We start from the raw sequence: 27,099 nt of genomic DNA, 5'->3' as shown, positions 1-27,099 counted from the left end.
CCACCAAGAGTAGCCCACCGACAGGTCTCTGCAGACTACCTTGTGCTCACCAAAACTTCCTGTAGAATACTGGTGGACTCCGTGCTGCCAGAGCTTCCCGCAGAGCGGCTCCTGAAGAGCAAGTGAGTTAAAAACGAACGACGCGAGGCGCGCGCCCACTGCTCCGATGCGGCGGGTGTACTTGTTTAAAATAAAAAGGTCTCTGTCTGTAAATCCCATTTGCTCTCCCGGTAATCCATCCCCGCCCCCAGCCCTGCGTGTCCGACCGGTACAGCTGTTTTTAATCCCTACTTTTCTCACTTGGCGTCCAGGGCTCGGGCTGACCAGACGCGGAGCCGCTTAGTGTTTCCTCCTCCTCCCCCTGCCGGGGTCTGTCCTCCCTCTGCCGTATCCTCTTTCTCCGCCTGCGTTCCCGGGGGGCGGGGGGGGGCAGTGTGTGGGAAGAACGAATTTCCGCCCGATTTTCTCGCCACTCGCCGAGTTTGGCCCCTTCCGGACACAGCCTGCGCGCCCCCGGCTCCTCCCCAAGCTGTTCCTCGGAGGCCGCACTCAGTGTCCGGGAACGGGAGCGAGGAGGCGCCGGCTGCGGGGTCCGAGCGCCGGGGCGCAGCAGCCAAGCCGCGCCCCGAGGAGCTCTTGGAAGTGTTCACGCCTGCAGCTGGGGAATCCACTCGGCGAGGAAAATCCGCGCCAGGGAATCCAGCTCTCCGGCCTCTGCAGCAAACAAAAAGCGCGAGGTCTTGCTCCCTCCCCCGCCCCCGACGCGCACCCGGAGAAACAGTTTTCTGCAGAAATGCAACAAGTAGCACCCGGAGCTCGCCGAGCGCCCAGCGCTGCCTGACTTGTCCAGGCGAATTCCGCCTGCAGAGACCCGGTCCAGCCACCGGACAAAGAGCTTAGAAGGGGCCAGACAGAGCAGCGGAGTCCAAAAGAGGCCATTTAGCGACTCAGGCCAGGCCAAGGGGAATGCAGAGGAGACACAGAGCCGGCGGGCCAAGAGGACGATCCGGCCGCAGCACACAGGGCAGGCGGCGATGGAGGCTGCCCGCGTCGTGCGCTTCCTGCTCGTGGTGTGCGGCTGCCTTGCGCTCCCGCCGCGGATCGAGCCCGTGTGCCCTGAGCGCTGCGACTGCCAGCACCCTCAGCACCTCCTGTGCACCAACAGGGGTCTCCGCGCAGTGCCCAAGACCATCTCGCTGCCAAGCTCCCAGGAGGTCCTCACCTACAGCCTCGGCGGCAACTTCATAACCAATATCACGGCTTTCGACTTCCACCGTCTGGGGCAGCTCCGACGACTGGACCTGCAGTACAATCAGATCCGCTCTCTACACCCCAAGACCTTCGAGAAGCTCTCGCGGCTGGAGGAGCTCTACCTGGGGAACAATCTCCTGCAGGCGCTAGCTCCGGGTACGCTGGCTCCGCTGCGCAAGCTGCGCATCCTGTACGCCAACGGAAACGAGATAGGCCGCCTAAATCGCGGTTCGTTCGAGGGCCTGGAGAGTCTGGTGAAGTTGCGGCTAGACGGGAATGCCCTGGGGGCTCTGCCCGACGCCGTCTTCGCCCCCCTGGGCAACCTGCTCTATCTACATCTGGAATCCAATCGGATCCGCTTTCTGGGCAAGAACGCCTTCGCCCATCTGGGCAAGCTGCGCTTCCTCAATCTCTCTGCCAACGAGCTACAGCCCTCCCTGCGCCACGCGGCCACCTTCGCACCGCTGCGCTCCCTCTCCACCCTCATCCTCTCCTCCAACAGCCTGCAGCACCTGGGGCCGCGCGTCTTCCAGCACCTGCCGCGCCTCGGCCTGCTGTCGCTCAGGGGCAACCAGCTCTCACACCTCGCTCCGGAGACCTTCTGGGGTTTAGAGGCCCTGCGCGAGCTACGCCTCGAGGGCAACCGGCTGAATCAGCTGCCTGCGGCACTGCTGGAGCCGCTGCACAGCCTGGAGGCGCTGGACCTAAGCGGCAACGAGCTGTCCGCACTGCACCCCGCCACCTTCGGCCACCTCGGCCGCCTGCGCGAACTCAGCCTGCGCGACAATGCGCTCAGCGCCCTCTCCGGGGACATCTTCGCGGCCAGCCCGGCCCTCTACCGGCTGGATCTAGACGGCAACGGCTGGACCTGCGACTGCCGGCTGCGGGGCCTGAAGCACTGGATGGGAAACTGGCACTCTCAGGGCCGGCTCCTCACCGTCTTCGTGCAGTGTCGCCACCCCCCGTCCCTTCGGGGCAAGTACCTGGATTACCTGGATGACCAGCAGCTGCAGAATGGGTCTTGCGGGGATCCTTCGCCCTCTGCTTCCCCGACCGCCGACAGTAGGCGGATGTCTCTACCCACAGGCGCGGGGGAGGAGATGGCGCCCCCTGCCGGCAGCCTCGCCGAGGAGTTGCCGCCCCAGCCGCAGCCGCAGCCGCAGCAGCGGGGGCGATTTCTGCCTGGGGTGGCCTCGGATGGGGCCGTCAGGGAGCTTATCAGCAACCGCAGTGTACTGAGGCTGAGCCAGAGGGGCCCCGGCCTCCAGCAGCCGGATCCCTCCGCTGCTGCTGTCGCGGTCCCAGCGCCACGCCTGCTGGACCTGCAAGAGAAGCCCGTGGGGGGACGCCCGACCCGGCCCGGCACCGCACTCTCGGAGCCCACCCCGACGACGGCGTCTGGCTCTGCGCCTCCGCCGGCCGACGACCCCTGGCAGCGCGCGGCGAAGCAGAGCCTGGCAGCGGAGCAGCAGGAACGCGCCGTCCAGGCCTACGGCAGGGTCGGCCTGCCTCCGCTGGTGTCCGACCCGTGCGACTTCAACAAGTTCATCCTGTGCAACCTGACAGTGGAGGCTGTGGGCGCCAACAGCGCCTCGGTGCGCTGGGCAGTGCGCGAGCACCGCAGCCCCCGGCCGCTGGGCGGCGCGCGCTTCCGCCTGCTCTTTGACCGCTTTGGCCAGCAGCCCAAGTTCCACCGCTTCGTCTACCTGCCCGAGCGCAGTGACTCAGCCACGCTGCGAGAGCTGCGCGGGGACACACCCTACCTAGTGTGCGTGGAGGGCGTGCTCGGGGGCCGGGTCTGCCCCGTGGCCCCCCGGGACCACTGCGCCGGGCTAGTCACCTTGCCGGAACCGGGGAGCCGAGGCAGCGTGGACTACCAGCTGCTGACCTTGGTCTTGCTGGCGGTCAACGCGCTGCTGGTGCTCCTGGCTTTGGCAGCCTGGGCGTCGCGCTGGCTGCGGAGGAAGCTGCGGGCCAGGCGGAAGGGCGGGGCCCCTGTCCACGTTCGCCACATGTACTCCACCCGACGGCCCCTGCGCTCCATGGGCACCGGCGTGTCAGCAGACTTCGCGGGTTTCCAGTCGCACCGGCCGCGCACCACGGTGTGCGCACTCAGCGAGGCTGACCTCATCGAGTTCCCCTGCGACCGCTTCATGGACAGCGCAGGCAGCGGGACGGGGGGCAGCTTAAGGAGAGAGGACCATCTTCTGCAGCGATTTTCGGACTAGGTCCAAGGCTTCCAGGGGTGTGGAGACCATCTCACTGGCCTTGAGGAGCCACCTCCACGCAGGGCCCCTCAACCCACCTCAGGGAAAGCACCCATTTTATCAGACTTTCACCTTTCCCATGTATGCAGTTGCCAAGGGGGAGGCCAAAAGGGGGAGAGAGCCAATTTCGGCACCATCTCCAATCCCCCGTACTCCCTCATGAAGTAAATGGATGGTGCTTGGTGGTCAAGGCCAAGAGCAGAGGACACATGGATGGGGTGCAGAGGTGGGAGGCCTTCTTCACGTGGAGGCCGTGGTACAGTTTTGGCAGTGGCTTTTGTGGGATTGCAAAGCAATAAACCTAGCCTCCTGGGGTAGAGAAGCGTCCTTGGGCCCCCAACATAGCCAGAAAGAGATTGGGGTGCATGCCTTTTCCTTGCTTAGTGTTACAGAGGAGCTTTGTTTCTATTTAAGGAAAAAGGAACTTATTATCGTTACAAAGAAGGCTTGGCAGCTGACTCCACTGGTTTGGTGGTCTCTGCCAAGAAAAAAGACATTGTAAACAGGTGGCAAAGTTTAACACATCCACCAAGGAACTCATTAATGTTGACTTGAGAGAACATTCAGGATGCTTTGGTGTTTAAATAACAAGAGACACTAATTTTTTTCAACAATGTGAAGAACTCTGACATTTAACAAACTGAACAATAAACTCACGGACTGTATTAGTTGGACTTGGTCGCGTTCAACTAATTTCCTTCTAACGTTAACATAAGAAGATGCTTTGCTGGCTTCCAGGATAACTAAGATTACATTCTCAGGAGTAGCCTGTCTGTAAGACTTTCCTGTCAGTTTGCTCCTGTGTTTTTTGTTTTTTTTAAACCTGTATATGGAAATGCCAGACTTGATAAGGCAAGTAATGTGTATGTAACTGATGGACTCTGGGGGGAACTGAAGTCCAGTTCACGTCCTGCATCTCTGACGGTCTGTTTAGATTGGGATAGATGTGGTGTGGCACTATCATGTTTTTATAGTGACATACAGTTGACTGTGCCCTCCTTCCTTCTCTTGAGATGCACAGTTAATCGATAACATAATTTCCTAATTATAAGAGGGGAGCAAAAGGTGAACTGTCATTTGATAGTATAATGTTCGACCACATTAATGTCTTATTCTATATGAAATAGTAGAAGGAAAGAAATTATGGGAAAAAATGTGAAAAAAGTCCATCATTGGGTGTCTGTTTCTACTAAAACCGGAAGATTCTATGAGTACTTAGACCTCACTGTGAAATAATTAATACATTTTGCAAAACAGTCCCTCCATTGCCCAGTGTTTCACTATGTTATTGAGTCTTATCTTTTAGTTAAGGGTGGCAGTATTTCTTTTAAATGTTTTTGTTTGAAACTTAGGGTTAGGTTCCTGTATTTGTTCAGTTGTTTTCAACTATCTGGAGTAGCTTCTTTCCCTGATATTTACGAAATACATGTTTGACACTAGATGTAGTGGTTTGGTTTACATTAGTAATTTTGCATGGGATCTCAAAATGCTGTCGTTAGGAAGGTGCACACCATGCTTATTTTCACAAGCCCGTGTTTTAGCGGAAGTGGAGTGCAGTGGAGGCCACTATACTGGTGCTAAGGTCAACAGTGAATCTTTTGTCTAGGGCCTTAAAGCCCCTGAGGTCCTAATGACTCAGGGAATCCATCACAGTCCAGGGGTTCTTCAACCCCAGTTCACTCCTTTTATATTTGGCCTGGATTTAGCAGTGCCTGCCGTGGCCCGGACAGCTGAAGAGGGACCCAGAGATCTAAATTAGCTGATCTTTGTTTATGTTCAGATGAGTAAATGTCCAGACCACTTAAGCTGCAGCTGCTTTTCTGGCAGTCTTATCTATGGGGCCAAAACTTCATAAACCACAGGAAATAGACTGCCACTCAATCTGCTGCCAGGGCTTGTTTTAGATTCAGAGCATATTGTACACAGGAAAGGTGAAGTTGCTTACTCTTATTTCCAACCTTTAGGCTCTGGGGTGCCTGTCTGGCCCCATTCTTGGCTTGTTTTCACTTGCAGAGCTATTGCATCTTTGAGCTGTTTCTTCTGCACAGCAGTGTGTTAGTGAGTCCCAGATGAAAGTATGGAAAAGATCTCTGGTTCCTCCCCTCACTACCAGCCCTTTCAAATGAAGAATATCACTGAAAATGCTTAATGCCTGGGTCTATGTTCTATTTAACAGTTTCACTGGAAGGTTTTTCAGTGGGAAATGAATAAATGTTATACACTGGTGTGTTCAGATACATCAATAAAGCCAGTTACTAATAGAGATGTTTTATTGTTGAAGTTTCAAAGTATTTTCTGCAAAGATACACTGCATTTTAATCAGCACAGATGAAACATGAACTTGAAATCTTCCCTGCTTTACCACTGTTTTATTTTTTAATTTCCATTTTCATAGTAGAGTGTGGACATTACTTGACTTTCTTTTTTAAAGAAATCATGGTGAGACTTTATGCCCAAAGAAACAATGAGATGGCTGTAAAGGCAGATGGTCAGCCACGGTGGGAAAGTGTTGTTAAACACCAATCGCAGTGAGTTGACCGTCTCAGCGGGCCTTGCCTCTTTAAAGGAAGCCGAATTAAAGGCCAACCCCTTTGACTTTCATGATCAATAAAAAGAAGGTAGAATTGTGATCTGGAGGTGATTTTTGCCATTACAAAGTTTTTGCAAAGATATAATTCCTAAAAATAACAAACTTTGCATGAGTTAGAAGTGTTCGATGAAATGACCATTGAACGATCTGGAATTGTGGTGGTGGGACACTCAACTCAAATAAGATTTACTGTTTTCATAAGGAAGACAACTTTGTGAGGCTGCCAGGTAGGAACTAGGGCGTGATTACACCACATTCACTAATTGGCTGGGCATCTGGTTTTCACCACAAGTACAGCAACATGGGTAAAAAAAATAAAAAAATAGCTACTGTATATTAAGCGAGCATTAAAATAGACACCGGAGTATCTGGCATTCTTAGTTAACCACTCCCCTTCCGCTCCTAAATTTGGAGATAAATGACAATAAAGCATTCTAATGCCAGAAATGTGTTCACAATTCGAGACCGTGACCCAAGCTCAAAACAGATTCTGACTCCTGCCTTTATCACCCTCAGACAATTGTAATAGTGTTAAAGTTCAGAATACTGATAGTGAAGTGACGAGAGAATCTTAGTCATCAGAAGGTGGCATTCATTCTACTTACCTAATCTCCTTGTGCCTCAGTTTCTTCATCCATTAAAATGGGGGTCCTAATCGTCAGGACAGCATAGTTCTGTGAGGAGAAATGAGTGAGGAGAGAGCATTCATCAGCACCTGTTACACGGTGGGTGTTGAGTATTAGCTGTAGTAGCATTCTGCAGTACACAGGACGAAGGAGTCCCTAGGTGGCGCAAATGATTGAGCACTTCACTACTAGCCAAAAGTTTGGCGCTTCAAACCCACCCAGAGGTGCCTCGGGAGACAGGCCTGGTCGTCAGCTTCCGAAAGGTCACAGCCTTGAAAAGTCTACGGGGCAATTCTTCTCTGTACACGTGGAGTTGAGTTGTTATGAACTAGGTGGCAGCTAACGACAACACAGGATGCCAAGCGGCGTGATGCATGTTAGACGTTTCATGGACCAGGCATTTTTGCTTAAGCCCTAACCAGCCAGAGAATTCAGGTAATGAGATTACGGCAATTCCTTTTGCCCCCCTTGTTATTTGAGGCTCTCCTATAATTAGGTGTTGAAGGATAGCTCTTGAATTACTTTCTCATGCTGTGTTAAAAAAAAAAAGTGAACACAATATATTAGTTTGGGCAAAAACTTCTACATTATTCAATTCTTGACATAACTTAGTTCATCTTTCAGACTGGAACTAAGGACGCATAAACAGTCTTGCTTCTTTGTGCCCCATCTTTCCATTAATTTAGTGATAACATTTCCAGCTGTCCTTTGCCTCTTAGTTTACTTAAAAGGATACTTTGCGTTCACAAATGCTTTTTTTCCAAGGATTTCAAGTCACTTCATCCATCTCAATCATATGGCAAATAATATTCTTTTCATTTTGCATGGGGTAAGTGAGATATTTGGCTACTATACTTAAATATATTGCCTACTTAAAAAATTCTAAAAGAAATGTAGTTTTCTCATATCTGGTTGCTTTATCTTGGGGCAGAGTGCATAAATATCCCATCACATTGGTTCGACAGATTTTAACCTATAGATGGCATGATTTCTTACTGACACAGAGAGGTGGCTTTATAATTCAGTTGTACAGTGACTTAACTAGACTAAAATATTCATGCAACAGCATCTACTGACTGTAAGTCCAAAGCATTCTTTTCAAACTGACCAGGCTTTATAATGCAAGCTCTGTGCCATAGCTGATGTTGAGATAGGGCAGCCCTTTGTGTATTGAGACTAGCCGTGGCCATGTAGCACTATTTTCCTTTCCAAATTAAAATTTTTTTATTAAGTAATGCTTACCCTACAGCCTATTTCAGAATTAGCTATTAGTATCTGTATGCTGAAGTTCCTGGATGGTGCAACAGTTAAAATGCTTGGCTGCAAACCGAAAGGTTGGTGGTTTGAGTTCACCCAGAGGCACCTTGGAAGAAAGATCAGTCATTGAAAAACCGTATGAAGTAGACTTCTCCTCTGATACACTTGGGGTCATTATGAGTCCAAATCTACTGGACAGCTACCAACAACAACTTCTAACCCTAGGAGTCCCTGGGTGGCACAAATAGTTAAGCGCTCAACTACTAACCAAAAGGTTGGTGGTTGAAATCTACCCAAATGCACCTGGGAAGAAAGAACTGGCAATCTGCTTCCAAAAAGGTCATAGCCTTGAAAACTCTATGGAGCAGTTCTACTCTGTACATATGGGATCATCATGAGTTGTAATCAACTTGACAGGCACTAACAACAACAACTAGATATTTGGTTACACAGTTGTATACAGATTTATTTGTCAAATAACATGTACATAACCTTAATTTTAAGAACTGTTTACCTTCAATAGCAATTATTATGTGTAGTCAATAAATTTTCTTGATTTGACAGACTTTTTTGGAGTTTTTGCACAAATGGACAAACGTTAAATTTGTGTAATAGTTTATGCTAATATATGTACACATTAGCACCCGGCAGTATTATATATTTTTTCTTTTTACTTAATTCTTTTTCCCCAACATTTTGTAAATTATGAGGGGAAACCTTTTCCAAATAAAACTGTTGTGAGATTCCTTTTGTAATGGATCAGATTACATTTAAGTAACATCTGGAAGAGTGAAGACTTGTGTACTTTTTAAAGCCCTGTGGTTGGGGCTGGTAGTGTTAACTTGGTGTCCCATCCATCATGATACCATGAACTCTCACTTAGGCTTCTTTCTGTATACCAGATCTGCTTAGGAAGGAACCCATTCTTGGCAAAAGGCAATGACTTTCTATTGTGCACATTGAATTTTAAACGAATGTTCAACTTGAAACCAAAATTGGTGGGAAAAGGAATTAAATACAGTAGAATTCTTGTTATGTGGTAAGGATTGTGCAAACCTAATGTTATTGAATATTTACCAGATCTCAAAATTTTGGATACATTAAAAAATAGCTCATTCTCACAAAGAAAATAAAAATAACAGATTGTAATGTTGCCTACCAATTATTAGTGGTGCAAATGGTTTGGGTTCGACTAACTAACCTAAAGGTTGGTGGTCTGAACTCACCCAGTGGCACTGTGGAAGAAAGGCCTGGCGACCTCCTTACATAAAAATTACAGCCAAGAAAACCCTATGGAACAGTTCTACTCTGTAATATATGGAGTTGCCATGTGTCAGAATCAACTTGATGGCAACAAGTACCAATTATTAGATATTACTAACTGACAATATGGTACATCTTCCAGAAGGGAGAAGCTGTATTGCATATACTCTTTCATTTCCAAAAGACTCGTTAAGCATTGACTATTTGGAAGCATAGGATACTTTGTTTATTTAAAGTGATAGACTCTTGCAAGCATGCATTTTGTCAGGTGCTACTTTAAGGGTTTTCCCAACTCATCCAATCCTCATAATAACTCTCTGAGTGCAGTGCTGTTGCTATCGTCATTTCAGAGATGAGTAAACAGAGGCACAGAGAGTTATGTATTTTGACCTAAGTCTCTGAGTAGGGAGGTATTAGTGTCTGGATTCAAAGCCAGTCTGGTTGGCTCCAGAGTCCTTGCTGTCAATGCTAACACTCTGCTGCCTCACGTGTGCACATTAAGACTGATAAAACGTCAGGGGATTGTCATTAAGAGATTCACCATGAAGATTTCTTCATCCCTCATTTTTAACACTAAAAATCATGTCGTAGCTCCGAGCTGTTTGACCTTCATTTTCTGCCCATTTTTCTTAATCTGTGTAATATATAAAGGGCAATATCCAGTGTTAGATTATTCATCTTTTAATATTAAATGAGAGACATGTAGTCTGTCTTACAAGCCACAGATGCTTTCTCTGTTTCAACAGGGATGGGTTACTGTCAGGCACTGTTGGGTTAGTTCTTTCCAGTGCTCTGTGAGCTCCCTAAGGACAGGGATATCATCTTGTGTTTCTCCTTGTGTCTCCACAGGGCCTGGCTAACTTGTAGTCGAGTCCTTGGCTACCTGCTTATTGATGAGTCCTTTAAGGCAGCCGAGGAGCCCATGTGGCACAGTGGTTAAGTAAAAGCTCGGCTGGCAGTTTGAACCCACTGGCTGCTCCACAGAAGGAAGATGTGGCAATCTGCTTCTGTAAAGATTACAGCCTTGGAAGCCCTATGGGACAGTTCTACTCTGTCCTGTAGGCTTGCTATGAGTTGGAATGGACTGGACAGCAATGGGTTGGGTTTGGTATTTTTTAACGTAGCTGTTCATCCTTTTCCCACTGAGACATACATGCCAGACACTGTTCACATAAGCAAAATATACTCATGTATTGGGGCAAGTAATTTAATAGTTCTAATTCCACCCAAATATACATGCATATATAGCAAAGGCTGAAAAGTGACTGATGCCTGCAAGGTGACACGTTTGACTGGGATTATAGCATGATTCTACTTTTTCTATCTTTAAAATAGAAATATAGTTCTCAAAAAGTGAACATTTGGGAAATTTAACACAAATTTATTCCCTTTGTGTGCTATTTGTAGATTGCAGATTGCTTAGAATAAATCTGGGATTATGTTTTATTTGCATTGGTATGCCCATCACCTCAAAAAGTGCATTTCCTGTAGTAGATTCTCAATAAATACTAGTAAAATAATAATAATAAAAAAAAGTCCTAGCATCAGTCCTATTAAGAATGGAGTTTTGGTAGAAAGAATTTTTCATCAATGATCTTTTGGGTCCTACTGAGTCTACCTTTTTGCTTTTGAGGACATGGAACAACATTTTTGTTAGACAAGGATGACTTTATTTTTCACCTATTCACCATTCTTTGTTTAGCAACTTCTTCTACAAGATCATGACTGAGACTTTAAAAAACAAATCCAAGGTAAAGCAATACTTTATGAGTTTCTCTCTGTACCAGAAAGACACAACAAGACAAGTGTCTTTGTGAGATAAGGGACATTTCAGCAATGCGTGAGGCATAAATTGAAGCTCAGGCAACCAGTCTGACCAGGTAAATGATTAGCTGCAGTTGCCGGAGTGAGCAGTCTCTGTGGCTGATGAGGCCGCTGACCTCGGCATGTTTATCATCATCACCCCGGGGGACCGAAACTGGTATCTCTGTTCTTGTGGACACGTTTCCATAAAAGGGAGGCACAATCCGGTGGAAAAGAATTTGTGCATGTGTATACTACGTGTAGGTGTGTAGACTGTTTGTAGTGTGTGTGTATATGGGTGCATGTGTGTATGTGTACATGCGTCTATGTAGGTGTGTGTAATGTGTGTAGTGTATATGTGTGTGTGTGTACATGTGTCTATGTAGGTGGGTGTAATATATATGTGTGTGTGTGTGCACGTCTGTGTAGGTGTGTGTAGTGTGTGTGTAAATGTGTGCATGTGTCTGTGTAGGTGTGTGTCATGTGTATATGTGTGTGCATGTATCTGTGTAGGTGTGTGTAGTGTGTGTAGTGTCTGTGTGCATGTGTCTGTGTAGGTGTGTGTAATGCATGTAGTGTGTGTGTGCATGTGCCGTGTAGGTCTGTGTAGGCATGTCTGTGTAGGTGTGTGTAGTGTGTATGTGTGTGTGTGCATGTGTCTGTAGTGCATATATGTGTGTGCGTGCATGTGTCTGTGTAGGTGTGTGTAGTGTGTATGTGTGTGTGCATGTGTCTGTGTAGGTGTGTGTAATGCATGTAGAGTGTGTGTGTGTGTGTGCATGTGCCGTGTAGGTTTGTGTGGGCGTGTCTGTGTAGGTGTGTGTAGTGTGTAGTGTGTATGTATATGTGTGCATGTGTCTGTGTAGGTGTGTGTAGTGTGTATGTATATGTGTCTGTAGGTGTGTGTAATGTGTGTAGTGTGTATGTGTATGTGTGCATGTGTCTGTAGGTGTGTGTAATGTGTATGTATATGTGTGTGTGTGCATGTGTCTGTGTAGGTGTGTGTAGTGTGTATGTATACGTGTCTGTGCATGTGTCTGTAGGTGTGTGTAGTGTGTATGTATATGTGTGTGTGCATGTGTCTATGTAGGTGTGTGTAATGTGTATGTATATGTGTCTGTGTAGGTGTGTGTGATGTGTGTAGTGTGTATGTATATGTGTGCATGTGTCTGTAGGTATGTGTAGTGTGTATGTATATGTGTGTGTGCATGTATCTGTGTAGGTGTGTGTAGTGTGTATGTATATGTGTGCGTGTGCATGTGTCTGTAGGTGTGTGTAATGCATGTAGTGTGTATGTGTGTGCATGTGCCACGTAGGTCTGTGTAGGCGTGTCTGTAGCTGTGTGTGCACATGCATGTGTGCATGTACCATATAGAATTTGACTTCCTACATTTACTTTTCTCTTTTAACTTTTTAAAATTTTTACTGAAGAGGAAAATGACATCAGTCTGTCATCTGCAAGGTCAGGTTTGCAATAGCTGCTCTGGTCTGCAAGGCTTCAAGAAGCATAGTTTTTCCTTATAAGGGAGCTGAGTGAGGCTTCACGAGACGAACAATCTGTGTTATCATCTCTCAGGCTATGATTGCTGTCTGATCCTGGGACCCAGAGGGAAGGGATGTGATCTTGGTTAATGCTGGTGCTAACTGCTTGCTCCCAATCTCCCTCCCAACCCCCATGGTGCTAACTGAGTCCTGGCCTGGAGTTAATCAGCAAACTTTGGAACTTGGACTCACAAAGAGCACCAAGCCTGCTTAAAAACCAGTTACCATTAAGTCTATTCTGACTCATGGCAACCCCATGTGCGTCAGAGTGGAACTGTGCTTTACAGGGTTTTTAACGGCTGAATTTTCAGAAGTAGATCACCAGGACATTCTTCCTGGGTGCCTCTGAGTGGACTTGAGCCTTCAAACTGTCAATTAGTAGCTGAGTGTGTCAACTCTTTGCATCACCCAGGAACTCCGAACCTCCTTCTTAGAACACAGTGTGAGTGGGAGGCGGGAGCAGAGTGGCGTGCGAGTCAGGAGTCGGGTGCTCAGTCCACAGCCATCCTGGAACAGGGTTAAGGAGAAGAAAGGAGCCTTCATTTCCAGAGAGAAGCAGCTTCCATTCAATCCCTTGATGGTTGATTCAGTTGAAAGTGTTTTCTTGATAAGGGAAGGGGCAAGAGAACAGCAAAGGAAATGGCGAAGCTGTTGGTTTCTTCAGACAAAGAATGGGGACATGGGAAGAGAAGCCTGTGGGAGGATGCTGTAGAATTCCCTCATTGCCCAATAGAACAGTCATCTCTTTGAGGACAGTGACAGAATCTGAGTTGAAACACAATCTGTGGGTCAAAGAGGACTTACGTCTCCCCCTTGCCCCCTAAGCTTTTGTGAACTCCTAGTGGTATGTGAATGTCAGCCACCGAGGCAGAATTGCCCAAAGTCCTTGGTGTGGTGCCTTCAGAAATATGTATGTGTTCACCTGAGAGGTTTGCTCCTTTCCTGTGCCCTCAAATACTGTGGAGACTGCTTGGGAAGAAGCAGCACCTTCGGAAGAAAGAGCTGCTTAGCTTCCTGATAATACAGTGTTTTAAAAATAAATTATCTATTTCCTTAATAAGTGCCAAGGGAAAATGAAATTCAGCCAAGACCAGGTGCCGGGTGCTTTTGTAGATATGTGCATGTGTTATCTCGGTCCTCACAGAAGCCAGTCATATTATTATTCCCATTTTCCAGATGAAGCCATTGAGGCTCAGAGTTAAATGACTTGCCCAGGGTCTCACAGGGAGTCAAGAGCAGCTGCATTCTATTCATTCTTATTCTTTCCACTCGTATTGCTGCTGCCCTAAGTATTTAGGTGCTAATCTTTGGAGGATGTGGATTGTTTTTTAAAAATCATAAATGTCATCTTGAGATAAGAATTGTTTATTCCATTGAGCCTAATGTGTAAAATAAGGAGATTGAATTTAGGTGCTCTGTATGTCTGGCACAAGTGGTTTGCAATCGGCTACTAACCGAAAAGCTGGTACTTCGAACCCACCCAGAGGCTCTGCGGAAGAAAGCCGGGGCGAACTGCTTCTATAAAGATTACAGCCAAGAACACTCTATGAAACAGTTCTACTCTGTAACACGTGGGGTCACCATGAGTCAGGGCCGACTGGACAGCAGCCAACAAAAACAACATGTATCCTTCTAACCCTAACTTGCATCTAAAATTGTGATTTTTATTTTCCTGTTTTGGATGTGAGAAAGGGAAAGATGTAGGCTGTCAATCTGCTTTTTTTTTTTTTTTTTGAATAGAATTTCAACATTGCATCATGGAATTTCCTAGTTCTCAACCAAGTTCGCAGATCCCTTTCTCTCAGAAGCCTATTTTTGACTGAACTGGAAGGACGATCTGGTCACATGGGGAGCAATCCCCTTGGAGCCTCATATCTTTATTTTCTCTTCTCTAAGTATCCTTGTGGTTCTACTGCTTCCGCAGATGTTCAGAGCTGACCGTGCGCAGCCTCATTTGTACGCTACAGACAAGCGGCAGCCATTCCCACAGGTCAGAGAGGCACGGCCAACCTTCTAATGCCAAGATTGACTTGGGCAGTGTCCAGAGGAGCCAAGTGGGCCAACGCACAGGATCTGACTGATGTAGTCCAGGAAGACTCGCTTGTTTGTGGATATGATAATGATGCCAGTAAAATTCAATTACTGTGTCCCAGGGGACCTTAGCGAGCAATAATAAATTAGGAAACATGAGCTTTGCAGTATCTGAACTGAAATTATAATGGGGATATTAAACACCAAACAAAAATCCTAAGCATTCATTTAATTATAGCTGCTGCAGTTTCCCCACCCAAAATTAGTTCATCAACTAACCCTTTGTTCTCATCATAAAAGAATATGCTTTTGACAGCCATGAACATTTTGTATTAATTACTTGGCATTGTTCTAGCCCCCAGAGCACACCTGGCTTCTGGGTAACCGGCACACAGGGAGGAAGCGGCTGCTGGGAAGGCCTCCCAAGGCCACGGCACTAATCCTCCGTGCGGGGCTCACAGATGCTCACCGCCCGTGGCCTCGGGTTTCAGGTTGCCATCCAGGGCCAACGTGTGCATGGAGGTTGTAACCTCAGAAGGTTCGGCTAGTACTTACCCACTGACATCCATCCAGAATGTCAACGCTTTCATTGTCTCATTAATTTGAACCACCTTTCCTGCTATCAGATCCCTTTTCATTCCTAACCTTTCCACCCCGTCTTTCTTCCTTTGTGTGGGCTGTTTATGCTCTCTCCCATTTGTGCCTTCCGCCCGTGAGTTGTGCACTAGAAAGTCACTCTTGGGGAAGAGGAGCCTTTACCCTCTCTCACGCTGCCAAGTGGACCCGGCAGAATTCCTTGAGGTTCCCTTCCCAGCGTGAATTCCAAATGCACAAAGGCAGAAAGAACATTAAGGCAGCTGTGTGGTCTGGATGTATCTGCAGACTCTATGGCCTAGCCCTAAACAATCTGAAAGTTAAAATGGTCTATCACTGGTATCAGTCCCTGGGTAATGCAAATGTTTGCGTTCCACTTCTAGCCTAAAGAATTGGAATTGACTCAATGGCAAAGGGTTGGGGCCCTGGTGGCGCGGTGGTTAAGAGCTCAGCTGCTAACCAAAAGGTCAAAAGTTTGAATCCACCAGCCGCTTCTTGGAAGCCCTATGGGGCAATTCTACTCTGTCCTGTAGGGTTGCTGTGAGTCTGAATTGACTCAAAAACAATGGGTTACTAGCCTAAAGGCTGGAGGTTCAGCCCTATCCAGTGGTGCCACAGAAGAAAGGCCTGACAATCTGTTCCTGTAAAGATGACAGCCAAGAAAACACTATGGAGCAGTTCTTCTCTGACTCACATGGAGTTGCTATAAGTCAAAATAGACTCAACAGCTATAAGTCAAAATAGACGCAACAGCAACTGTTTTGTTTGTTTGTTTTGGTTATCTTTGGTATCCTCCTCTGCTTTATTTTCTTCCTCATCAGGATTCTGATATCCAAGTGTATAACATAGAATTGGTGAACAGAAGAGTAATGAAGAAGATAATAAAGAGATAAAAATGTTTTCTGAATTAGCAGCAGATCATTTTGCCCCTTTAGTAAATGTTTTTTGGAGTATCTACTGAGGTAATGCCCCCCCTGTTGGAGAATTGCTCCTCCATTCCTTCCACCAGAATCAGGACTCTGAGCCTGGGTAATGCTTATTTTATAGGACCACTTGGGGCTGGCCAACACCTAACCCAAGCTGGGCACAGCTGACTCTCTCTCCCAGGAGGTGGGACCTCGATTAGGTGATTGGTTGTGCTGGAGCTGGGAGGTGGTAGAGCTCTGGGCTTGGGGCCATGGTTTCAGGCATGTGTACAGAGAGTGGAAAGCAAGGGGTTGGGTAGTCCTGTAATGAAGCAGAGATGTTGTGAGAAGCAGAGACCAGAAACCATCCAGTCCTGGGTAGGTGGGCGAGTCATAGTGCCTTGGCTCTGGGAGACTGTCCACTCCCTCCTTCTAGACTCTGTGAAGGCTTGCTGGACTTCGTTGAATACTTTAGGTTCATTATTGTCAGTTGCTGTCAGGTTGAGTCTGACTCATGGCAACCCTATTTGTGCAAAGTAGAATTGCTCTATAGGGGTCTCAAGGCTATGGCCTTTCATAAACAGATTGCCAGACCTGTCTTCCAAGGGGCCTCTGGGTGAGTTCGAACCGCCAACCTTTCAGCTAATAGTTGAGCACTTAACCATTTACACCACCATGGATTCCAAAGGTTTTCTCAATAAATTCTTCCCCATTTTACTTGGGTTAGTCTGAATAGGTTGTTTTGTTTTGAACTGGCAAAAGAGCCCTACAACTTTATCATCTAGCAATTTCTTGGGCTTGCATGGCATTTGAGAACAGGGTACGAGCGGATCTAACATGGTACTTTGAATATGGTAGGCCCTACTGAACAGGTGTTATAAGTAGACCTGGCAGTGGGAGCGCCTGTACTGTAGAAGGGTTAATCTCTTGTGAAGGACAATCCTCTGTTCCCTCTCTGGCCTCTCCCAAACTCTTGTATGTGTCCTTTCTGTAAGGCCTCACGTCTAACACTCTCTGCAGCAATACTTCTGGCCTCAAACATTTATCACCCTGTGTCTAATTTGCCTCCTAGACAATACCTGTTATATGTCAATCTTCTAAGAGGCTAAAAAATTTATTTTGAAGTTTGTTCACAGTTGATGAGAACATAATGAATTATTTCCTCAGGTTGAGGGAACCAGCAATTTGCGGCATACTGTGAGTTGGGATTGAGTCTACGGCAATGGGTTATCTTAGACTTGCCCAGATTAGGACTGATTCTTATCATCACAATGAGACGGAAGTTCCAGAACATCTAGAGACAAAAAGCAGCCCGAGGATTTTGCTGTTCCTTTATTTCCCGTGAAATACAATGCTAAGCAGTATTCATGCTTTACCCACACTGCTTTCTGTCCTCTGCCGAAGGAGGGACTTCATCCAAGGTCCCAGCTGTTCTGCAGCTTGCACTGGGGAGGCTGGCTGCGGACACAGAAGGGCTTTGCTCAGAGCCACAGGCAAGCTCAGGGCCTCTGCCTGGGCACCCAAGCAACCTTCCCTCTGGGCACAATCCTGTAGAAATATCCTTCTGACTCTGTCCTCAGTTGGCACACTGGGGGGCAAATATCTCTATCCTCTATTAGAAAATAGAGACTGAGCAAGGATAATCTCTAAATAAAGGGAGATTTAAAGAGGAAAAGGAGTCCCCCGGGTGGCGCGAACCATTAATATGCTCTGTTGCTAATTGAAAGGTTGAACGTTCGAATCCACACCCAGAGGTGTCTTGGAAGAAAGGTCTGGTGATCTACTTCCAGAAAATTAGCTACTGAAAACCCTATGGAGCACGGGTCTACTCTGACACACATAGGATCACCATGAGTTAGAATCAACTGGATGGCAACTGGTTTACTGGTTAAAGAGGACATGCACCCCTGGGAGAGTCTGTTGTGCCCAGCTTAGATCAGGTGTTGCTCAGCCTCAAGGGATCATGTAAAATAAGCAGGATCTAGGCTGAGGCTGAGGCTTCCTTCTCCCTTAGTGTTCTTAGCTATACCAAGACACATGGGTCTTGGTATAGCTCGTTTGAGAACTCTGGTCACAATTGTTAACCTCTTCTGTTCTCTGTAGAAGAAAACTTCAGTACATCGGGTGTTTGAGTCCACTGTAACACAAGCCTAGGTGTGCCAAGCCCTGTGGTAGGTACTGGGCATGTACAGGTAGTCCCCAGATTATGAATGAGTCCTGTTCCTTGGACTGTCTTTCAGTCAAGTTTGTACATAAGTCGGAACAATTAGGTATGGTTCGTATCTCATGTATGTCTTAGTATATAGTCTATCTTTCATGCATAAAAAACATTAAAGAAACACTTCCAGATATACTAAAACACTTAAACATAATAATACAGTAATAATGTTTTGATGTTGCAGAGAAGTGCCCACTTATTATTACGAACCATTGTGTGTACCTCAAGTTTTAATATAACAGGCTTTGTGGGGGTGGGTTTGTAGCTGTGGATTATATGTAAGTAGGACGTTCATAAACTGCAGACTGCCTTATGTCATTTAAATGTCACAGCTGTCCTACAGTATGACTGCACTATTACTAATTTACTAAGAAGTTAATTGATGTGCCTAAAGGTCACACAGCTGATAAGTAACCAAGCGGGAATGCAGACCCAAGTTTATCTGACTCCTAAAAGCCATCTGAATTCCAGGGTACCCTAAAGCAGCAGTCTCCAGAACTTGTCTGATAAGACTCACCAGGGCGAGTGCTTGTTACAAATCAGATTTGGGGGTCCTACTGTGAACCTACTAAACCAGAATATTCCAGAAACAAGCACAAGAATTCACCCCCAGGTAAATCTTATTTGGCAAGTTAAGATAAATGCTGTTATAATGTCATAAATGCTATTCTTGGTAATTCTTAGCGAGGGGCATGCTGAGAATGTCTTTTATTATTTTTTTTAACAAACTTTTTTTTAGAATAACTTCAGATAAGCACGTAAGTTGCAGACAGTTCACACACCCCTCCTCTCACCTTTTTCTTCCTCATGTTAAGGTCTTATATGACCTTGGCACATTTGCCAACACTAAGAAACTAACAATGCTAAATTACTATTAACTGAACTCCAGACATTATTTTCAGATATCACCAGTATTTGTACCAATGCCCGTTTTCTATTCCAAGATCCAATCTAGGGCACCACATGCATTTAGTCAAGAGTCTTTCAATGATGCAGATGTTCTCTACTAAAGCTAAACATAAGTGTCCCAACAACACAGCAATTCCACTCCTGGAATAGACAGATGTGTATTTTTGTGTAGCGAATTACATATACAGAAAAGTTTACAGCAGCACTCTTCGTAATAGTCAAAAAGTAGAAACAACCCCAAATGTCCATTAACTGTAGAATACATAAATGGACTGTGGTATATTTGTGCAATGGTATGGTACACAGCAACGAGAAGGCATGAATTCTGCTCTGTGTAACAACATGGATAAGTCATGAACAGTCATCGAAATGAAGCCGTGCAAGGAAGAGTTCACACTATATGCTTCCATTTATATAAAATACAGGCAAAACTAATCTATGTCATTCAATATTGGAATATCTTTGGGGGTTAAGGACTGGGATGAAGAGAGAGAGGGGCTTCTGGGGTGCTGGAATGCTCTATTTCTTTCTTTTTTTTTTTTTAATAATTTTTATTGTGCTTTAAGTGAAAGTTTACAAATCAAGTCACTCTCCCCCTAATGAGTCAGCCCGCTCCCTCCTTCCAGTCTCTCCTTTCGTGACAATTTTGCCAGTTTCTAACCCTCTCTACCCTCCTATCTCCCCTCCAGACAGGAGATGCCAACACAGTCTCAAGTGTCCACCTGATACAAGTAGCTCACTCTTCGTCAGCATCTCTCACCAACCCATTGTCCAGGCCTTTCCATGTCTGATGGGTTGTCTTCAGGAATGGTTCCTGTCCTGGGCCAACAGAAGGTTTGGGGACCATGGCCGCCGGGATTCCTCTAGTCTCAGTCAGACCATTAAGTCTGGTCTTTTTATGAGAATTTGGGGTCTGCATCCCACTGATCTCCTGCTCCCTCAGGGGTTCTCTGTTGTGCTCCCTGTCAGGGCAGTCATCGGTTGTGGCCGGGCACCATCTAGTTCTTCTGGTTTCAGGATGATGTAAGTCTCTGGTTCATGTGGCCCTTTCTGTCTCTTGGGCTCTTAGTTATGGTGTGACCTTGGTGTTCTTCATTCTGCTTTGCTCCAGGTGGGTTGAGACCAATTGATGCATCTTAGGTGGCTGCTTGTTAGCATTTAAGACCCCAGATGCCACATTTCAAAGTGGGATGCAGAATGTTTTCATAATAGAATTATTTTGCCAATAGACTTCGAAGTCCCCTTAAAGGAATGCTCTATTTCTTAACCTAGCTGCTCGTGCTGGTTACATGGTGCATTAACTTTGTGAAAATTCATCAAACTATGGTCTCAAGATTTGTGCACTTTTTAATATATATTTTATTTTTTTCCTTAAATTTCATCTCACATGTGCATGCACGCATGCACACACGCAGTCATGTGCACACAAACGCACACAGGGCTTCACTACACATAAATTGAATCACAATCTCCGAGGCTTCTGCCATGCCAAATGTATTTTGCAAAAAACCTTCCATGGTTTAGTAGCAGGGCTAGCTTCATGGACGAGCAGCCTGTGCAGCCACACAAGGCTCACGCTCAGCAGGGCCCCAGGCTTGGTTTAACACTCTGCTGTTGCTATCTTGGAATACTTAATAATTTTAACTTTGAACCTGTGTTTTGTAGGTGAACTCAGATGGGACAATAGAGCACGCATGTTGGCACAGATTTGTGCCTAATGAGTGTCTGAGAGTCGTGCTACCCCATTTGTGTATACCTCTGGTGATGCCCCCGAGCTCAGAATTCCAGTGGACCTAGGATGCGAGTGTTCACGAAGACTCCAACAACTACAAGGTAAACGTGTTAAGTCTATGACTGAGTAAGTGGGGCCCTGAGGGTCCCAAGAGGCCATGCTTTCTGTTCAAACCAGAACTAGCATCGAATGCAGAAAGAAGGCAATGGCATTCTAAAAAAACACAAACAACCAAGGAACCATGTCACATCCTTATTTCTGTTACTTCCCTGAATTAGCCAGTCATCCTTAAAATGATGACATAGAAGGAAAGAGAAAGATAGAACACCCCATCATCCCTTTTCCTTTCAGTTCTTCCTTACTCATCAGTCAGCCAAAGGCAGAGAGTGTTGGTGGAATGTCCGTGTATCAAAAAGTGTCAACAAATAAAAACAGTCAAGCTCATTTTGTGCCCTGTTTCCACTCTTTTGGTAAGACTGAAATACACCTGCACAAACAAGCTTCAAAAATACAAATTGTGTCATTTCGGTGATCTCACGTACTGGTTAATTGCTCTTATACTTGCCTTTAAAACGGGCATTGCAGAATATAAGTAAAGATGTAAATATAAAACAGCAAATATGCAAACTAATAATTTAAAACTTTGAGTTTTCTTTACTTAAAAACCTGGTGGTGTGGTGGTGAAGAGTTCAGCCGCTCACCAGAAGGTTAGCAGTTCAAATCCATCAGGTGGTCCCTGGAAACTCTGTGGGGCAGTTCTACTCTGTCCTATAGGGTCACTGTGAGTTGGAATTGACTCGACAGCAATGGGTTTTCAGAATGACATTAAATAGCAAATAAAAAGCCACATAACAAGCCAAGCTAGAGGCTGGAGAAGAAGGAAAAAGCTCTATATTTTAGTTCCTTAACGTCAGGTTTTTTCCTGATTTTTCTTCGCTTTGCACTGGACCACACAAATGATGCAGCCAGCCCTGCTGTCAGGAGCCACGATCTTAACTTAATGGAGCAACTGATGGTGGCAATTGTGGCATCCCGGCAGACAAGACAAGAGATCTGGCTGGGGAGGAGGGCCTCCTGCTGTCCCACGCAATTATAGCAACGGAGGGGGCTTGTCTTCCTGCATTAATCAGCCCTCCCTGCCCAGATGGTCCCAGGCACCCCAGGAGGATTCCAGCACTTCGGCCTTCCTCAATATGGCCCCGGAATTCCTGTTGGGTCTTCCAGCTGCCCTGTGCTTTTCGATGCAGAAAATGCAATGGCAAAGGCCACCACAAGAAGCAGTTTGACGTTTGGCCTGCCCCAGGCATGCGGCATTTTCCTGAACCGCTCCATATCATACGATGTAATTTTTTCAGTGCTCTAGTGGGCAGTTTTTGTTGTTTGTTTGTTTGTTTGTTTTAGGCTGAGTATTAAATCAAAGAAATATCTTCGGCATCCGCAAAATCTGCCAACCCATTAAACATGGAATAGGATGTTTCTGAGGAAAAGAAACACAATGGGTTTCGGACAGCAGTTTTAATTTATATCTGAAAACAAATTAACCTAATGGAGCGGAACCGATACAAATGACTGTACCAGAAACCTGCACTGGGAAAAAGATGTGGCTCTTTGGCTGATTAATGGACAGACATGTCGGCATTCTCCTTCACTTTGAAATGTTCCTTGTGGTCTGCCTTTTGGGATGGAGGGTTCCTTTTTGAACAAAAAGCATTGCCTGCTGGTGGCATGAGGTTCCATTCTTCCCCATGGAATGGGCTGTGCCCCTATGACACATGGACAGAGATGCTGGCCCTGAGTACAAGGAGCAGCCCTTCACATGCAAAAGTGACTGTGGCAGCCCTGGCCACCAGGTTCCCTTTCTTGTGGTGAGAGCTATGACCTCCGATGGTGAGACACGTGGCCAACAAAAGGGCATAGCAAGTAAGTGGTCAACTCAAATCATCGCTCCAGAACCCTCTGGTCTGTGCAAACCAGAAGAGGGGAGTCACTCTAGCCTCCATTCTCTCTCCTTCCTCCCCAGCCAGCCTCGTGCAGTCCCCATTTCACAGGTGACGTGAAATCACCTGGCAGGGCCTTTCTTGCCTTAGAAGAAAACGCTTGGACATGTTGGTGTCTACACTGCTGTAGCCTCCCATGACAGGTTTCTCCCATCTCTCCCTCCTCCCCACAAGACCCGCCCTGCTGACTTCCAAACCCAATGCCTGCAATTCCTGCAATGCCCGCAATTCCTGCAATGCCCATCGCCACCGTTCAAACTCTCCCCGACTCAGAGAACTCAATTCCTTCCCTCTTCTTTCCTTCCTCCCACCCAGCCCAAGCTCATGCTCCTTCCTTCTAGAGCACTGCTTGTTTTCTCCCGTTGCTAAGCAGCATGCTGCATTCTGGGTGCCTTTTGCCATCTCTCCACTCCCAGCCTCATTCAGGTTAACCCCATGTGGCCAAGTGTAGTTTAAAAACATGAGACTGTGTGGCCGTCAAAAGAACCACATCAAGGAGCTGATAACAACCCACACCTTGTACTTCGCTGGCTCCATGCCCTTCCTGGCAGATAGGATAGTGGCATGGGTGAGCACTCTATGGTCACAGACTTCGAATTCTGGCCCCAGCACTAAGTAACTGAATGATTTCTAGTTACTAACCCTCTCCAACTAAGCCTCAGTTTTCTCATTTGTAAAAGGAATAAAACATAATAGTTTCTGCATTGGTCTGCTCTGAAGATTAAATGAATTAAATGTACAGAATACTCTACATGGAGTTCCTTATGTAGTAAAAGCTCAAGATATGTTAGCCTCTATGAGCATTATTTTCATAACTATAATCTGTTTTTACAACAGTATTTGTTACCGGGTTGAGCTGTTAAACATTCCATTGGGAAGATGGAGAAACACAGCCATAGAGAGGCAAAGCAACTTGGTTAAAGACAAACAGCTAGCCTCATGTTGGAGTCAGATTCCCTAATGACTTGTTTTATGTCTCCCCTTCTTTGTCACTGGACCCCAGAGACATCTAAATCTCAAAATCCATCCCACCCAGGCCTTTCTTTGGAGAAGAGAATTTATTTGGAAGTAATAGAGTCTATGGGCCTTGCTTCCTACTTGGAAACAGTATAACTTTTGATCAATACTAAACCATCCTCAATATGCAAATTTAATATGTGTCCATTCCTGTCTGGACACATGAGAATGGAAAAATAGTATGGACTTCAGTGGTTAAAGAGCTTGGCTGCTAACCAAAAGTTGGTATCTCAGACCCACCAGCTGCATCATGGAAGAAAGCCGTGGCAGTCTGCTTCGGCAAAGATTTACAGCCTTCCAGATCCTCTGGGCCAGTTCTACTCTGTCCTATGGAGTTGCTATGAGTCAGAATTGACTTGACGGCAGTGGGTTTGGTCTTTGGTTTCTCTCCAAGTCAGGATATGAAAGCTGGACAAAGAAAATTGGCCTTGAAGTATATGGCATTGAGTCATGCATCCAAACTGCAGAGGAGACAGGACCATGAGAAAGTGGAGGGTCACAAATTAAAAGACTGTGAGAGATATCCTGTCACCCAGGGAAAAGTACATAATCTTAAATCTTTTCCTCCAGCATCCCAATGATTCTAATCAGACTGCTTCCACCTATGAAAACAAACAAACAAAAAAAAACAGTTGTCTTGGAGTCTATTCCAACTACTCATGGAGACCTCATAAGTGCAGAGTAAAACTGTTCCATAGGGTTTTCAAGGCTGTGACATTTTGGAAGCAGATTGCCAGGTCTTTCTTCCAAGGTACCTCTGGTTAGGTTTGAACTGCCAACCTTTTGGGTTGAGCGTTTAACTGTTTGTGCCACCCAGGGACTCCACTTATTAGAGTTGGTTAATCTACCTGATTAATTCCTGTTCCCAAGGAGGTGATAGTTCAGATTTGACTCCTGAAGCTGCTACTTGCCTTAGTTCTGTTTTATAGCCCCTGACTCTACTTCACACCAACCTGTCCCTGGTCTCAAAGCGGGACCTAGTGAGAGCAGGTGGACAGTGGCTTTCAGCTCTTTTGAAGAATGAACTCTAAGGTTATATTCCATTAAGTGGCATTTGAGTACCACTTTAATAATTTTTGTCATATCCTGGATTACTTTCTATTTAACCATTTCTTTAAATTCATTCACTTACAATTAAGAAGAAGTTGTAACACTATTGTATTAGTTAGGGCAGGGTAGGCTTTTCTTGGGGCAACAAATGAACCCTATATCTCAGGGAATTAACACAGCAAAGGTTTATTTTTCATTCTTGTAAAATCCAGTGTGAATCAGATGACTTTTCAAGGCAGCTCTTCTTAAAGATATATAGGATCCTTAGACCCAAGATCCCTCCAGCTTATAATGCTACCATCTTAAAAAGTGGTATCCAGAGTCACTGAGACAGGAAAAGAGAAAGACTGGGTGTTGCACACCGGGTCATAAAAGTCTCAGCCTGGAAGTGACATAGGTTGTTGCCACTCTCATTTCATTGGTGATGATCAGTTACATGCTCCTTCCTGACTGCAAAGAGGCAGAAGTGGAGGGGAGCTTGTGGGATATTTGCTGAGCACATCTTTTCTGCCACAACTATGGAAAATGGAAGACTGATGTTATCACTGACTGCGTATAGATGGTGATCATACACAGCTGTAAGGAAAACAACTCATTAACTTCTAGGGAGATCTTTTTGCCTGCTTCCTTAGTTCTGTAGTTTGTTCAAAAAGTGCTGAGAGACCGAGATCACTGAATGGTGTCTAAGATCTTAAATGCTTGTGAGCAGCCATTAAAGGTGCAACGATTGGTCTCTACTCACTTGGAGCAACAGAGGAAGAAGAAGAGTCAGGAATAGGAGGAGGGTATGGAATGTGTGGCTAATGCCTCCATGAACAGCTGCCTCTTTTACCTTGATACCAGAAGACCTGGATGGTGTCTGGCTATCGTTACTGAACATTTTGATCAAAGATTCTATAGAAGAATCCTGATCAAAAGGAAGGAATGTGGAATAGAATTCCAAATTTTTATGAAATCCAGGATTTCTGGAGCCATTGAGACTGGATGCACTCCAGAAACTATTGCCCTGAGATAATCTTTAAACATTAAACCAAAAATATCCCCTGAAATTTTCTTGAAACCAAACAATAAAAAAAAAAAAAAAAACAATAGTTTAGTTTAAGTAAAGAATGTCTGCCTTGAGCATTGCGCTCTTTTAAGAACTATCTATGTGGGATCCAACTGACAGCAACAACACAAAAGATTAGACGGGAGACTTAGAGAGCAGTGAATTTATGTTAATGAGGAAGAACAATTCAGAAAAGGAGAGTGAGAATGGTCGTAAAATTGTAATCAACTTCATGGAATTGTACATGTCGAAATCACTGAATTGATGTATGTTCTGCTGCGTGTATTCTCAACAACAACAAAATAAAATTAACTTAAAAAAAAAAGGTGTCAAAAGAGAGAAAGTTGAAGACATTAACAACAAATGGAGACTTTCTCCCTGAAGGAATCAGAAAAATTGAAAGATAATTGAAGAGAAATAATCATTACGTGATTCAATGTTGTTTAATGCCTTAGTCATGTTCTACCTAAAATCACCTGTTTCCACCTGAAGTCAAGTGATGGTCAGCTGTGGTCCACAAGCCATGATCTGGAAACGCTGCCTTATTGGGCCAGGATCAAGGGCGTTGCTACTATCCAGGGCAACAGCAAATATTTATAGATTTACCATGCCTAGCCATGGTGGCACAGTGGTTAAGAGCTACAGCTGCTAACGGAAAGGTCATCAGTTCAAATCTGCCAGCCTCTCCTTGGAAACCCTATAGGACAGTTCTACTATTTCATATAGGGTTGCTGTAAGTTGGAATCGACTCGACAACAGTGGGTTTGGTTTTGGTTTTAGAGCTATCCTTGGGCTGCTAAGGACACAGAGTTGACAATGACAGTCCCTGCTCTTACGATTTCTTAGGATGGAGAGACAGAAAAATAAACCAATGGTTACAGGAAGTGTAAGAAATGCATTGTGGGTGAGTACACGGTGTTGAGGGGGTCAGCATTCGGGGAGTGACACTCGAAGAACAGCACATTTTTCTACGAAAAAATACGTAATGGCCTGGCTGTG

The 27,099-nt window shown here is 45.7% G+C and overlaps 1 protein-coding gene across 1 annotated transcript; it reads left to right on the top strand.

Moving 5' to 3' along the window:
- The first annotated feature begins 524 nt into the window (after positions 1–524).
- TRIL (TLR4 interactor with leucine rich repeats) lies at positions 525–6,156 on the top strand. Its single transcript, XM_049894118.1, has one exon. It carries the CDS (start codon positions 1,035–1,037, stop codon positions 3,477–3,479), a length of 2,445 nt encoding a protein of 814 aa, XP_049750075.1. The 5' UTR covers positions 525–1,034; the 3' UTR covers positions 3,480–6,156.
- Positions 6,157–27,099: the final 20,943 nt, after the last annotated feature.

This window comes from Elephas maximus, chromosome 8 (genome assembly GCF_024166365.1).
Source record: "Elephas maximus indicus isolate mEleMax1 chromosome 8, mEleMax1 primary haplotype, whole genome shotgun sequence".
Classification (NCBI taxonomy): domain Eukaryota; kingdom Metazoa; phylum Chordata; class Mammalia; order Proboscidea; family Elephantidae; genus Elephas; species Elephas maximus.
Note: the sequence above shows the minus strand (reverse complement) of the source record. Positions and strands in the feature narration are given on the sequence as shown.

Excerpts from the sequence above, each read along its gene's own strand:
- TRIL (XM_049894118.1), top strand. The coding sequence starts at position 1,035 with ATGGAGGCTGCCCGCGTCGTGCGCTTCCTGCTCGTGGTGTGCGGCTGC.